Below are 15022 nucleotides of genomic sequence, written 5' to 3' on the forward strand. Positions count from 1 at the left end.
AAGAAAATTGAAAATATTTCTTTCAGGAAAATGTAATACAAAGGAAAAACTAAGATTTGAATGAAGGATTACTGTGAAATCACTTCTGCCTCCAGATAGCTTTGTGACTTTGAGCAAGTGATTTAATCTCACTAAACCTTATTTTCCTCATTTGTAAAATAATAGTACTCCTCTCAGTTAGATCATGTTTACAAAGCACTCCGCATAGTGCCTGGCTCACAGTAAATGCATAAAATTGCAGGTTGTTAATATTGTTTATAAATAATGAACAAGATCCTTTGAGCTTTCTGAACCAAGCAATTGTTTGGTGCCTAAAGTAAGATGGTAATATATGAAATTAAAACATCATATCTGGGAAAGATACTGCAGGTAAACTAAAAGAAATACTTTTTTTTGTTTTCCTTTCAGATGTTTAGTTTCATTAGAAGTAGTACAGGAGGCCATTAATGTGATCTATTTTGATTTAACCGTTTGTCAAATCTGCTTCTTGTCAACAGGCATTTGGAGCCTGGTGACATCTGTCTGGCAGTGTGTTGGGGACATAAGTTCCACTGCCCTTTCTGAGTGGTTGTATCAACGAGGGTGCTCACACTCTGCACCCAGAGGTTTGCAGTAAGTCTGGGTCCCACACAGAGCAGCATGTGGTGGCTCTGGACTTCCTCGTGGAAGAGTTATTTTTCAGAGATCTGAGAAATCTTAATCTGAGGGGCAGAGGGAACCTCAAATGCCTAGCCACAGCCTTGTTAACAACTGGTCATCTCTGGACATTGTTCTGGTGAGTGTACTCATTTCATAACAAAGTCATGTAGAAGTTGTTGAAATGGAATATTCAGTGTTTTTAGGTTTGAGGCAGCTCTAAGTTCAGTTAATGTTGGAAGATGACTAATTCTTATCCTCAATTAGTGGTGCTATTTACCTATATTTGAAACACCTTTGTATCTGTCCTTTGTCTCTCCTCACACATATAGATGCCAAGCATTCAAAGATTTTTATCATCCAGAAATATTATGAGATTGTTACTGTGCTGAAGAAATCCAATGCATAGTTCTAGTATGAATGTTGAAATTGTCTACTAATGACTGCCTCTCATTAAATATAGGAATTAATTCATTCCCTTAGGTATAGAGATTTTTTACCTACAAGATCAAAGACAACACTTTCAGTGTTAGAAGTATAATTTATAAAGAACCCCTTTTCATGACTCCTAGAGATAAGCTGGTGTCATAGGGAGAAAGATATTCACACTCTGTCTAAATGTGTCTGCAGTGTGCCATTACAGCCCATCCAGTCAGAAGGAGAGAGTCAACAAGTCCAATTCTGATAGTTCCAGAGTTAGAAATAAACCACTTGAATTCCACTTTGCCTTTTCCTAAAGGTTTATACATATTAAATATGCAAATCATGTTTAAAATTCTGAATAAAGATACTTTTGACTTAAGTATTATTACTTTCAGCTTGTCTGGGAGAAATTTTACATAGCAGGGTATTTTCCATGTTATCTAAATAAATGCATATGCCAGACAATTGAATTGGCATTTGCTAAACATTTGTGCCAGAATATGGATTAATTAAAATACAGATTACTTGTAAATATTTCTTAGCCCATATCAAATAGCAAGACTGTAGTCACAATAAGATCACAACTCAGTATCCAAATCTCTCCGTTTCATAATATAGATGAATAAATATTTCATTTAAAAGTTCTTGCCAATTAGTCAATCTTACATTGAACTTCAGAATGAAAGTAGATATCTGAGGTCATAAGATGGAAGACACTCTTTTCATTTTTTTTTAAAGAGAATACTCTTGTGCAATAAATTCTGCCCTTTAAATTAATATAACTGGAATTTTATTGTGGTGATACAGTATTCTTGCCTTAGTTCAGATTGAATTAATACTTCCATTTACACTCTGCCTGTGATTATGGCCATACACTGAGAGAGTCATGAATAAAAGCAGAAGTCCACAAAAAAGCAGGTATAAATAATGTACTTTAATAACATTTTTATGAATTAGACCTTTAAGCTGTCATTATGGGGCTTACTTTATTCATGGTGAATTCACTTAAAACATCAAATTGAAGATTCTGCATTTCTTCAAGCACTATTGTCTCTATTCTATAGGTGATTTGGCAGCAGTGGAATTAATGGAATTATAAAAGACACAACAATTTAATTATACCCTGCTCAGAATATCCTGCCAATTTCTTTTATGAAAATACTCCTTCCCCTGACTTTTATCTCCCTCAACATTCAACAACACTCTTCCCTTTCCGCCTGACTATGCACCCAAATATTTAATTTCATCCTCACCCTCTCTTCCAAGTTGTTGGCTATTTTGTTTGTGGCAGCTAGAGAAGAGTTAGAACATTTAATACCATTGGTTTTCAGAGGGGGTAGCAATTAAACGTGTCTGTAGAATGTGAACTTATCAGTGTATTGCCTCTCTCTGGCAAAAGTGTCATACGCCCTGAAATGATGGCTCTATATGGCAGGGATCACAGGAACGCAGGTTGAGAGAGAAATCCTCTCCACAAGGAGCAGCTCTGAGCCACAAATATGTTATTAGCTTCTGCATAAATTAACATTAGATGAAAGAAAAATTAAATGACTTACTTTTTACTTTCTAAACCCTTACAATGGGCTTTTCTCTTGCTTTTAAATGTTTTTATGCCATCTCAAACCCAGAGAATGAACAATAGTTAATTATAATCCTAAAGCTTTCTAAGATGTCTGTTCCCAGCAAAATGGGAAAACAAATGCAAATGTTGGATTTTCAACTTATGTTTTGTTCGTCCCCTCTTTTCTTTTCTACTGTAGGGAGTATCCAAATTTTACACTCCAGATGGCTGCTTCTCTTCTAACCTTCTATGGCCAGGATGGATGTATTCTTGGTCCGAGTCATGTAAACAAGGGTGTGTTTGTTCTATAACAATGCATTCCAACACATCTTGCCCCTTTCACTTTATTTCTTTAGAGTGGCAAAGGTTGGCCTGGAACCCCACTCATTCCATGAGCATGGGAAGCTTCACACAAGCAGATAAGTTCAATGACAGCAGTGATTATTACAGTTCTCCATTGTTATCATACAGAAGCATGAGGCAAGAGAGAAAGCATGGGTGCTAGCGTGGATGACCTTGGTCTAAATTCTGTCTCTGACCCTTTCTGGTTATGGGAAATTGGGCAATGTGCTGTGACACACTGAATTTCATTGTCCTCATTTGAAAAATGGGACTAATAAAATCTACTTTGCTGGTTTGTTGTGAAGAATGGAGACGCTGAGCTGAAGTGCCTAGACCAGAGGGAATGTTCATAAAATGTTGGCAGCGGGTAGCTATTACGCTATTTTAAAAACAATAAAAATCTGACCACATAGAATCTTCAGTAATTTTTCTAGATACGATATTTATTGATCTATTTAAGAAAATGCACATGAATTCTTATTTTTCTGTATGAAGAGAGGCTGTGTCTGGAATACTGTATATTAAGAAACTTCAGGAAAAAAAGTACATCAGTAGGTTTAACATGTTATGAAGCGGTGCTGTGCTGGAATGAAGTGGATTCCAGTCTTGGTTTCGCTATAATTAGTAGCCGCTGCCTTATGTAACTATGAGTAACTCTTCCATTGTCAACCATAAAAGGCAGGGGAATGAGTAGAGCATATTTAGGGCCCTCTTCACCCATGTATCCCTTTATTCTCCAAATGAAGCATGCTTCTTGCATTATTTCTTAATTTTGCTGGGAGTAAGCAACTTAAAAAAGTTTTAGCTTTGTAAATAGCTACTGTATGGTCTCTGGCCTTGCTGTGGCTTCAAAAATGTTAAATGTGGGAAAAAGTCAGTTTTTAAGGCTTTGAATAAATATGCGTGTTATATATATATTCATATATATATGTATATTTATATATATGAATACATTTACATGAATATATAATGTCAGGTGGTAATAAGGGTCAGGAAAAGAGAGCTTGTTTTGGAAGATTAAAGAATAAGAGGGTGGAAGGAAGCATTGCATTTTTTTTTTTTAAGGAAGAAGTGTAAATCTTTTAGAATGGGTAAGATTTGAAAAGTGTCTTGAAAAACAGCAGGAGAGCTTTGGGCTATCAGGGAGAACTTTTGAGACGAAGGAAAAATATCTGCCAAGACCTTGAACATAGAATTTGTTGTTCATGATATGACTGTCCCATTTTACTGTAAGATAAGAAGCCACTGAGAGGTTTCGAGCAGAGAAATTATATGATGCTGAGTTACATTTTAAGAGGAACTTTGGCTGTCACTGAGTGGTGTTAAGTGACCCATTGGACTGCGATCTTGTATCGAAGAATAAGAAAGTAAAAGAATAAAACACAAATATATGTATATTTTTCTTTTTTCCTTGTTTTCTTCCTCTGAATTATATTTGGGACTCTTGAAGGAATGTAACATTACAGAATCTTGGTAGGAGTACCTCACTTTACATTGTAATTAGGTTGCTATGGCAGCAAAGCTCTCTAAATTAAGGACTTCACTTGAATTATCTGGCATAACTAAACTGGCCTGTCCGAACCTGAATCTGATGTCTTTGCCTTAGCTTTTCTGTTAGTGATAGCTGAATTATTCTTGGAAGCCAGCTCCTCTCATTATCAGCTATTAACAACAAACAATTCACAATCAGCAATTCCATCGCACCTTTCAGTGACTGCCCGGAGACTTTTAAAATTACAATTTTCTCAATCAACAGATGTTTATTTTCCCTTATGTCAGACCCCTTGCCAGGGTCTATAGTGTTAAAAGATTCCCTCCGGGAACACTAGGTATGGGAATAAGTGGGGAAGTTTACAATTATAATAAAGACTTTGAAGGATATTCAAGGTAGAATCTAAGGGAACCATCGCAGAGGCCCAAAACCAAGAAGGCCATGTGAAACTTGCAAAAGCTACTTCTGGGGGAAGTAAGCACAGACTGAGTCGGAAATAGCCCGTAGAGCCTGGTTTGGACAGAGAATGGCCAGTGTTATTGCCACGGCCAGCTGAGGGAACTGAGGTGCAGAGTGACTGCTCCTGTCCTGCAGGCACCTCTTACAAACTCCTTTTTTTTTTTTTTTTAAGTTTATTTATTTATTTATTTATTTATTTTTTTTTTATTTTTTAATATATGAAATTTACTGTCAAATTGGTTTCCATACAACACCCAGTGCTCATCCCAAAAGGTGCCCTCCTCAATACCCATCACCCACCCTGCCCTCCCTCCCACCCTGCCCTCCCTCCCACCCCCCATCAACCCTCAGTTTGTTCTCAGTTTTTAACAGTCTCTAATGCTTTGGCTCTCTCCCACTCTAACCTCTTTTTTTTTTTTTTTCTTTCCTTCCCCTCCCCCATGGGTTTCTGTTATGTTTCTCAGGATCCACATAAGAGTGAAACCATATGGTATCTGTCTTTCTCTGTATGGCTTATTTCACTTAGCATCACACTCTCCAGTTCCATCCATGTTGCTACAAAAGGCCATATTTCATTTTTTCTCATTGCCACGTAGTATTCCATTGTGTATATAAACCACAATTTCTTTATCCATTCATCAGTTGATGGACATTTAGGCTCTTTCCATAATTTGGCTATTGTTGAGAGTGCCGCTATAAACATTGGGGTACAGGTGCCCCTATGCATCAGTACTCCTGTATCCCTTGGATAAATTCCTAGCAGTGCTATTGCTGGGTCATAGGGTAGGTCTATTTTTAATTTTCTGAGGAACCTCCACACTGCTTTCCAGAGTGGCTGCACCAATTTGCATTCCCACCAACAGTGCAAGAGGGTTCCTGTTTCTCCACATCCTCTCCAGCATCTATAGTCTCCTGATTTCTTCATTTTGGCCACTCTGACTGGCGTGAGGTGGTATCTGAGTGTGGTTTTGATTTGTATTTCCCTGATAAGGAGCGACGTTGAACATCTTTTCATGTGCCTGTTGGCCATCCGGATGTCTTCTTTAGAGAAGTGTCTATTCATGTTTTCTGCCCATTTCTTCACTGGGTTATTTGTTTTTCGGGTGTGGAGTTTGATGAGCTCTTTATAGATTTTGGATACTAGCCCTTTGTCCGATGTGTCATTTGCAAATATCTTTTCCCATTCCGTTGGTTGCCTTTTAGTTTTGTTGGTTGTTTCCTTTGCTGTGCAGAAGCTTTTTATCTTCATAAGGTCCCAGTAATTCACTTTTGCTTTTAATTCCCTTGCCTTTGGGGATGTGCCGAGTAAGAGATTGCTACGGCTGAGGTCAGAGAGGTCTTTTCCTGCTTTCTCCTCTAAGGTTTTGATGGTTTCCTGTCTCACATTCAGGTCCTTTATCCATTTTGAGTTTATTTTTGTGAATGGTGTGAGAAAGTGGTCTAGTTTCAACCTTCTGCATGTTGCTGTCCAGTTCTCCCAGCACCATTTGTTAAAGAGACTGTCTTTTTTCCATTGGATGTTCTTTCCTGCTTTGTCAAAGATGAGTTGGCCATACGTTTGTGGGTCTAGTTCTGGGGTTTCTATTCTATTCCATTGGTCTATGTGTCTGTTTTTATGCCAATACCATGCTGTCTTGATGATGACAGCTTTGTAGTAGAGGCTAAAGTCTGGGATTGTGATGCCTCCTGCTTTGGTCTTCTTCTTCAAAATTACTTTGGCTATTCGGGGCCTTTTGTGGTTCCATATGAATTTTAGGATTGCTTGTTCTAGTTTCGAGAAGAATGCTGGTGCAATTTTGATTGGGATTGCATTGAATGTGTAGATAGCTTTGGGTAGTATTGACATTTTGACAATATTTATTCTTCCAACCCATGAGCAGGGAATGTCTTTCCATTTCTTTATATCTTCTTCAATTACCTGCATAAGCTTTCTATAGTTTTCAGCATACAGATCTTTTACATCTTTGGTTAGATTTATTCCTAGGTATTTTATGCTTCTTGGTGCAATTGTGAATGGGATCAGTTTCTTCATTTGTCTTTCTGTTGCTTCATTGTTAGTGTATAAGAATGCAACTGATTTCTGCACATTGATTTTGTATCCTGCAACTTTGCTGAATTCATGTATCAGTTCTAGCAGACTTTTGGTGGAGTCTATCGGATTTTCCATGTATAATATCATGTCATCTGCAAAAAGCGAAAGCTTGACTTCATCTTTGCCAATTTTGATGCCTTTGATTTCCTTTTGTTGTCTGATTGCTGATGCTAGAACTTCCAGCACTATATTAAACAGCAGCGGTGACAGTGGGCATCCCTGTCGTGTTCCTGATCTCAGGGAAAAAGCTCTCAGTTTTTCCCCGTTGAGGATGATGTTAGCTGTGGGCTTTTCATAAATGGCCTTTATGATCTTTAAGTATGTTCCTTCTATCCCGACTTTCTCAAGGGTTTTTATTAAGAAAGGGTGCTGGATTTTGTCAAAGGCCTTTTCTGCATCGATTGACAGGATCATATGGTTCTTCTCTTTTTTTTTGTTAATGTGATGTATCACGTTGATCGATTTGCGAATGTTGAACCAGCCCTGCATCCCAGGAATGAATCCCACTTGATCATGGTGAATAATTCTTTTTATATGCTGTTGAATTCGATTTGCTAGTATCTTATTAAGAATTTTTGCATCCATATTCATCAGGGATATTGGCCTGTAGTTCTCTTTTTTTACTGGGTCTCTGTCTGGTTTAGGAATCAAAGTAATACTGGCTTCATAGAATGAGTCTGGAAGTTTTCCTTCCCTTTCTATTTCTTGGAATAGCTTGAGAAGGATAGGTATTATCTCTGCTTTAAATGTCTGGTAGAACTCCCCTGGGAAGCCATCTGGTCCTGGACTCTTATTTGTTGGGAGATTTTTGATAACCGATTCAATTTCTTCGCTGGTTATGGGTCTGTTCAAGCTTTCTATTTCCTCCTGATTGAGTTTTGGAAGAGTGTGGGTGTTTAGAAATTTGTCCATTTCTTCCAGGTTGTCCAATTTGCTGGCATATAATTTTTTATAGTATTCCCTGATAATTGTTTGTATCTCTGAGGGATTGGTTAAGTTTATTTTGAGAGAGAGAGCTGGAGCAGGGAAGGGGCACAGAGAGGGAAAGAGAGAATCCCAAACAGGTTCCACACTGTCAGCCCAGAGAACTGTGAGATCATGACCTGAGCTGTAATCAAGAGTTGGATGCTTAACTGGTGGAGCCACCCAGGCGCTGCTGAGAATTCCTAGAGATATAGTACCATTCACAAAGGAAATGTCCCAAAGGACTCTAGATCTGATCAATGTAAGTCCAAACTTTTTCAAGATACCATAATACAGTTCATTAAGCCTCAAAAGGATTGTGGAGAAGGGATCTCCATAATTATTTTGTATGGTCTGAGCAAGGCAAACATATGTGTTTAAGTTTGGTTGGAACATCACTCATTAAGGTCATAAAGCACTTGACCTTACAGATGTCAGCATTAACTTGGTCCTCAGGTAAAAACTGTATACCTCCTGTAACCTGTGAGGAAATCTGCTCAGGAAAAAGACACTTGCCCAGTTTCCCAAACCCTGTAATTGACATAACAAGGAGTCCAAACTAGAGGATAAACACATCCTGCTCTCGCTGCAAATGGAAAATAAAGCTTGAGGTGGACTTAATTCTATTAAAAACTTGCAAGTGAACAGACCCTTAGACAGAAAAGAAGTTCTAGCTTTTGCTTTGTGTTGTCAAACTTATCTTTCAGCTCCCTTATGGCTGACGTTCTCTGACATAATGACAAATTTTTTTCTACTTCTGAATTTAGTATGCAAAAATGAATGCAAAGAGAAAGATTCTTTGATAGCTTTCAAATTGCAAAAAAGTTTCTTATGTTAATTAAACTTGATATTTAAAATGGATAAGATAGATTTCCCTCAAACCTTTCAAAAATGATAAAAGCTTTTTAGATAAGTGATTTCATTACTTTTGAATGGGTTATATTTATATAGATGAAGGTTGCCACATCTGTTTTTTTTTTTTTTTCACTTTTCTACCTAGAAGTGCAAGAGCAAAGACAACCTCAGAGTGTCTGTGTGAGTGTGTGTGTGTGTGTGTGTGTGTGAGAGAGAGAGAGAGAGAGAGAGAGAGAGAGATGAGAGAGAGATGAGAGAGACAGACTCTGGTTTTTCTTTTTCCCTCAATGCTTTTACATTTCAGAAAGTAAATGCTCAAAGCTTATTGACTTTCACTAAGTGAGAAGCTCTCCCTCTTCATACACATCCCTGGATAGCTTTCTATAGTACAATTCCATTTTTTTTGTTCTTTTGTTTTGTGTTTTGTTTTGATTTTTTTAGTGCTCCCCACATGTAAGGACTTTGGAAGAGCTCTTTTAACCCCTTTAAAGTTTATTTTTATGCAAAATTATTGCTTCTTTAAGATCTTTTATTGTAAATGTTTCCAATGTGTCTTTCAGTAAAGGTAAGAAAAACATAAAGATAAGATTGTTTTCTAACACCTTTTCATTTTCAGTATCATATTATTTACAAGAGATTACTTTTGCCATATTTTCATCTTAATTTTTTTTATATATATTTATCTGTATCTGGAAATGGATTGCAAAAGTATTTCATTACATATGGAATGTTAAGAATGCCTAGAGGGCCTCCCCCAGGGTGTCTCAGTCCATTAAACATCCCACTTAAGCTTAGGTTATGACCTCTTGGTTTGTGAGTTCAAGTCTCCTGTGGGCTCTGTGCTCACCTCTCAGAGCCTGGACCCTGCTTCTGATTCTGTGTCTCCCCCTCTCTCTGCCCCTTCCCTGCTCATGCTCTGTCTCTCTCTCCTTCAAAAATAAATAAACATTATTTTATTTAAAGAATGCCTAGAAACATCAGAAAATTAAACTTTTCTTTTTGTGACAAATTCATCAATATTTAGAGAAAAAGCTGGTTATCATTCAAAATTGAAATATATATCCCCTTATAGCACCATTTCAAAGATACTGCTATTTTTATAACAGATCCTTGAGAAGTTAGGACTTGATTTACTAAATAAATTAAAAAGACTGAATAGTTATTTTCAAAAACAATTTGACTTTAAAATTACTAAGAGTTATTGGACATGTGTGTAAGTCTGATTTTCAATGAAAACCTTTCCATTTTTAATAATATGTCTAATGGACATCAATATTAAAAAGGAAACAAGTATCCTTTCAAAGAGTACAACTTTAAAGTTGTAATCATTTTAATATGTTGAATTTGCGTTTATTTTAACTCATGGGCTACATAAATTCCATCCTCTCTCATGAACTATACCAAAGTAGTAACAAAACTTTTTGTTTTCTCTTTCCACATATAAGGTCTATTCTAGTAGATCAAAAATTTTTACATGTGTAATGTTTAAAACATTAAACATAACATTAAACATCAAAACATTACATCAAACAAAAACATTAAAACAATAAATCCTTTATTATGTTACCAGTTGCCAAGACTCTACTCCATTTGGCTAAAACTGACCTGGCTTTAAAGATGCATTTTGTTCTAGAGAAGAAGAAAAGTATCTTTTGGAATTGTAACAAATTCGTCTAAGAGGAGGAAACATTTAGGTTAAGCTGACACAAATAACAAATAAATGTTTTATAAAGAAATACTGGTACTTACAAAGTAGAGCTTTGGAGGGATCCAGTTATTTTTTATAAAATGTTTTATGAGAAAAATTTGCTGGCATGAGAGGTTTTAATCAGAATGCCATAATAAGAAAGCTACTAATAGATCATGTTCACACATATTCACAGCCCACGTCATCCTTAACTTCCTCTCTGTTCCTTTATAGATCAAAATACTGGGTAAAAACTACTTTCTTGATACGATGATAAAAGTTATGAGAGAACAAATAACAGATTCTAATCAACAAATGGCTCCTTTACTCTTTCCTGCTTTGTGGATGCCACCCCCTTGATCCCCACCATAAACACTCCTGCTGGAGGGTCAAATCAGATCAACCCTAACTATACTGTTAGATGTGTAGGGGTAGAAAAAACTTCCCTTACACATAGGTCAATAGGAAAAAGTAAATGTCTCAGAAAAAAAGTCTTTCCAATAATCAGTGGTGGGAAATCAGAACCAAATGACAAGAGAGAAAAATTCTAGAGACACAAGTTTCTTATGAAATATATTTAATTCCTATTAAAATGTATTTATATTTCATAATCCACGAAAAACTCCCATTTCTTTCCCTTCTTCTTTCCCTTTTTCTTGACATTCTTCCACTTGCTTAAGATAGTCCCTCTCTGTCTCTGTCTCCCTCTGCCCCTCCCCCACTCGTGTGTGTGTGTGTGTGTGTGTGTGTGTGTGTGTGTGCGCGCGCGCGCTCTCTCTCTCTCAAAAATAAAAATAAACAAAAAAGAGTTATCATCCAATTCCCTCCCAGGCTTATCGAGGATATTACACACATCATTTTACAGAATTTTGATGATGTGTTGTCTTAATGCAGGACATAGCTCTGACTGAGCATCTCTCTTAGAGTTACAGGGCTTTTGGCTTTGTAAACCACTCCATTCCTCTACCTCTTCAGGCTTAGGACTGATAGAGCCTTCCTGTTTTTGCTAGCCCTGGGATGTCTCACCATACCTCTGCATCTTGATATGCCAGGGACCCTTACATACTCAACAAGCCCCAAACTGAGCTCATTATCATCTCTCCAAACCTGTTCTTCTTCTTAATGCCATTCATTTACTCAGGTCACACAGACTTTAGCAATCATGCTCAACCCTAACACTTAATTGCTAGTCTTAAAATAATGCAAACAGTCTAAACCTGGATATGAGACACCTGGCTTCTAATTCCAATTACAGTTGACCCTTGAACAACATTTGAATCACACTGGTTCACTTACAAATGGATTTTTTTAATAAATAGAGTATAAATATACAGTAGTATAAATGCAGTAGTATAAATATATTTTCTCTCTTATGATTTTCTTAATAACCTTTTTTCTAGTTTCCTTTAAGAATACAGTATATAATACATATAAAATATGTATTATCAGCTATTTATGTATCAATAAGGATTCCAGTCAACAGTAGGTTATTAATACTTAAGTTTTCTAGTAGTCAAAAGTTATACATGGATTTGTGACTGCTAGGAGGGGGCGAGCAGTGCCTTAGATCTCCACATTATTTGAAGGTCAATTGTATATCACTGTTATAGCTGTGTTCTCCTAGGCAATTTACTAGATTTCTCTGATCAGCTCTAAATTCTAAAATGATGTGAAATCATATGTACTGCTTGGAGTTGTTTTGAGGGTTAAATGGAATTGTTCAAAAGAAAAGTAGCATAATTTTTCCTCATGAGCAGTAGCCTCCTATAATTGTCTCATCTCCAGACCCCCATCTCCACCGCTCAGCTATCCATTCTTTCTATGGCTGACGCAATAAATCTAAAATGTGAATCTGATCATACTCCTTTGCTCAATTGCTTTAGCAGGCTCATGTAGTCTGTGAGGTGGCATAAAATCTTTAGCTGTGTGTACAAAACCCTTCAGGATATGAACCAAATTCTATACTAAGAAATTATATAGAGTTTCACATATACTGACTAATGCCACTAACACATTATTATTTTCTAGAGATACCAATTAAAACTACCATAATATTTAATGATTTATTATACATATAAGAGAAATTTCCTGATAAAAATAATAACAATAAGAGCAATTAATGGTTGAGTACCTAACTGTGCTAAAAAATGTGCTAAGTTGTTATACACATTATTTCATTTAGTTGTGTTAAGTTTCTAAGTTAAATAACTAGTGAAAGTAGTTTGGTTTATATATTTTATCAAAAGTAATACCTAAAGGTCAATTCCATCAAAAATTGCTGAAAGAGATAAGTTTATTTCACCACAAAACAAAGAAAAATATTATATTGGCCTAAAGTTCAATAAAATTCATTGTGTCATAGAGTTAATGGAATAAGAACTGGGGCCAAATTTCTATTTTATTATTTTATGCTCTTTGCTTCTTAGGATATATCTCACTGAAGAGCTAAAGTGATAAAGTTCTTGGTTTAATAGAATTGTAAATAAAACATTACTAGCTCCTGTAGAACATTGTCCTCGGATTCATCTTATGGTAAGAAATAATTTTATAATAAGTTTCCTATAATGCTTCATTCTCCTCTACACAAATCCTACCAAACCACTCTTTATGGCCCAATGCAAGTCTTGTGATTTCATTGTATAGCCTTGCCTCACTCATATCTCATCTTCATCCTAACTTTTACAGCTTTTATGGTCTGTACAACTTACTTCTGTACATCAGTAAATAATGCATCGTGGTACTATTCATTGCATAGGGGCATGCCTGGTTGTCCCAAGTAGATATCTCTATCCAGACCACAAGCATACTGTAAACATCTCTGGTAGCTATTTAACCTCTGTACAAAGCCATTAAGTCCTCCCTCTGCTCTTAAGGCAGTTAATTACCAACCCATCAGCCTGAAAACAATAAGCTTAAAATCCTTGGGTGGAAGTAAAAAGGGACTTAAAGAGACCATTTAGGGGCACCTGGGTGACTCAGTCAGTTAAGTATGTGATTTCAGCTCAGGTCATGATCTCATGATTCATGGGTTCAAGCCCCATATCATGCTCTGTGCTGACAGCTCAGACCCTGGAGCCTGTGTCTCCCTCTCTCTCTCTCTCTGCCCCTCCCCTGCTCACACTCTGTCTCTCTCTCTCTCTCTCTCTCTCTCTCTCAAAAATAAACATCAAACAAACATTTTAAAGAAAGAGACCATTTAAGTTCTGTCCCCACACGTTACAGGTGAAGAAATGGAGATCCTAAAGTCAGTTGATTTGTCAAAGGTCATATAACTGATTAGTGTCAAAGCTGGGATTAGAAGCTGAGTCCTTGGCCTTCTCTCTAGAGTTCTTTTGCCCACATATGGATGATGGCATTTATTATATTATTTACAATTGCCGTACTAAGTACCAATTGTGTATTTATTCAAGAAGATGATAGGGTATACAGTATTTATTTACCTTATTATATTTGCCTTTATTTATGTAAATTATATGTTTATAATGGAATATTAAAAGTAACTTAAGCATAAGATATATAGTTAATAAAGGATCACATAACTTCTTTCCACATATTTGCCACAATAGACAAGTTGTGACAATTTTACACTAAATGTTGAATAATTACATGTGAGTAGAAATCTTCTATTCTTTAGAGAACAATGACAACAAAAAACATGATGTTGTGGGAGATGTCCATGTTGAGTAGAGGGAAAGAAAAAAATCTTTTCGCATTGTTGATTAAAAAATAATGGGATCATATCTGGTAACTGTGCTTCTACTACGATTTTATGAAGCAACTTTTTTTTTTTTTTTTTTTTTTTGGTGATGGGGTGAGGTTGGGAAAATGATGCCTGAAGCTGTTTGTTTAATCACTGAGGATTCTGTCTGAGAGGAGTCAGGGGCTAATTCCTCCTGAGAAATACAGTTCCGATGAACATTTGATGATAAAGTGGCTAAACATAAGAATAACCTAATGTTAATATAACAGTTGCCATTTCTTTGGGGGAGGAACTCAGTAGATAAGCTCTCTTAATGAGGTAAGTGGTAGCTTTAGTGGCTCTTTGAACCTGCAGTCTTTTGAGCCCCAGGAGAGCTCCCAGTGGATATGGGAATTCTGTCACAAAATGTAATACTGTTTTAGAAAGAATGTGAGAATTAATATTATATTTAAGTTAGTCCCTTTTAAGTTATATCCATAATTAAATGCCAATTGACAATGTCAGAAATGATTACATGATGTGATTGTTATATGAGATTTGTTTAATGCTATTGTAGCCAACTTTCCATGGCCAGACATATCCTAAAAAATATAGGAGGAGTCAAAGGAAACAACTGATTTAATATACAATCAGTCCTCACATCCAAATATTTAAAGCAATAAAAACTTCATTATGATGTGCAAAGCATGTGATGTGGGGAGAGGAGCGAAGTTAAAGGACGGCAAGATACATTTTCAAGGCATGAGACAAATAGCTTGAGAAGCACACCAAGATTTCCAAGAAGGAAGTGTGTGCTGTGAGAAACTGATTTT

At 36.4% G+C, this 15022-nt stretch overlaps 1 protein-coding gene across 1 annotated transcript in view; it reads right to left on the reverse strand.

Moving 5' to 3' along the window:
• Window positions 1–15022, reverse strand: part of TRDN (triadin) — a 394142-nt gene that overhangs the window by 223668 nt on the left and 155452 nt on the right. The window contains exon 11 of the mRNA XM_042939743.1: window positions 2313–2317. Coding sequence (XP_042795677.1) covers window positions 2313–2317 — 5 coding nt within the window. The remainder of the gene's footprint in view (window positions 1–2312; window positions 2318–15022) is intronic.

The sequence above is a fragment of the Panthera leo genome, chromosome B2 (genome assembly GCF_018350215.1).
Source record: "Panthera leo isolate Ple1 chromosome B2, P.leo_Ple1_pat1.1, whole genome shotgun sequence".
NCBI classification, from domain to species: domain Eukaryota; kingdom Metazoa; phylum Chordata; class Mammalia; order Carnivora; family Felidae; genus Panthera; species Panthera leo.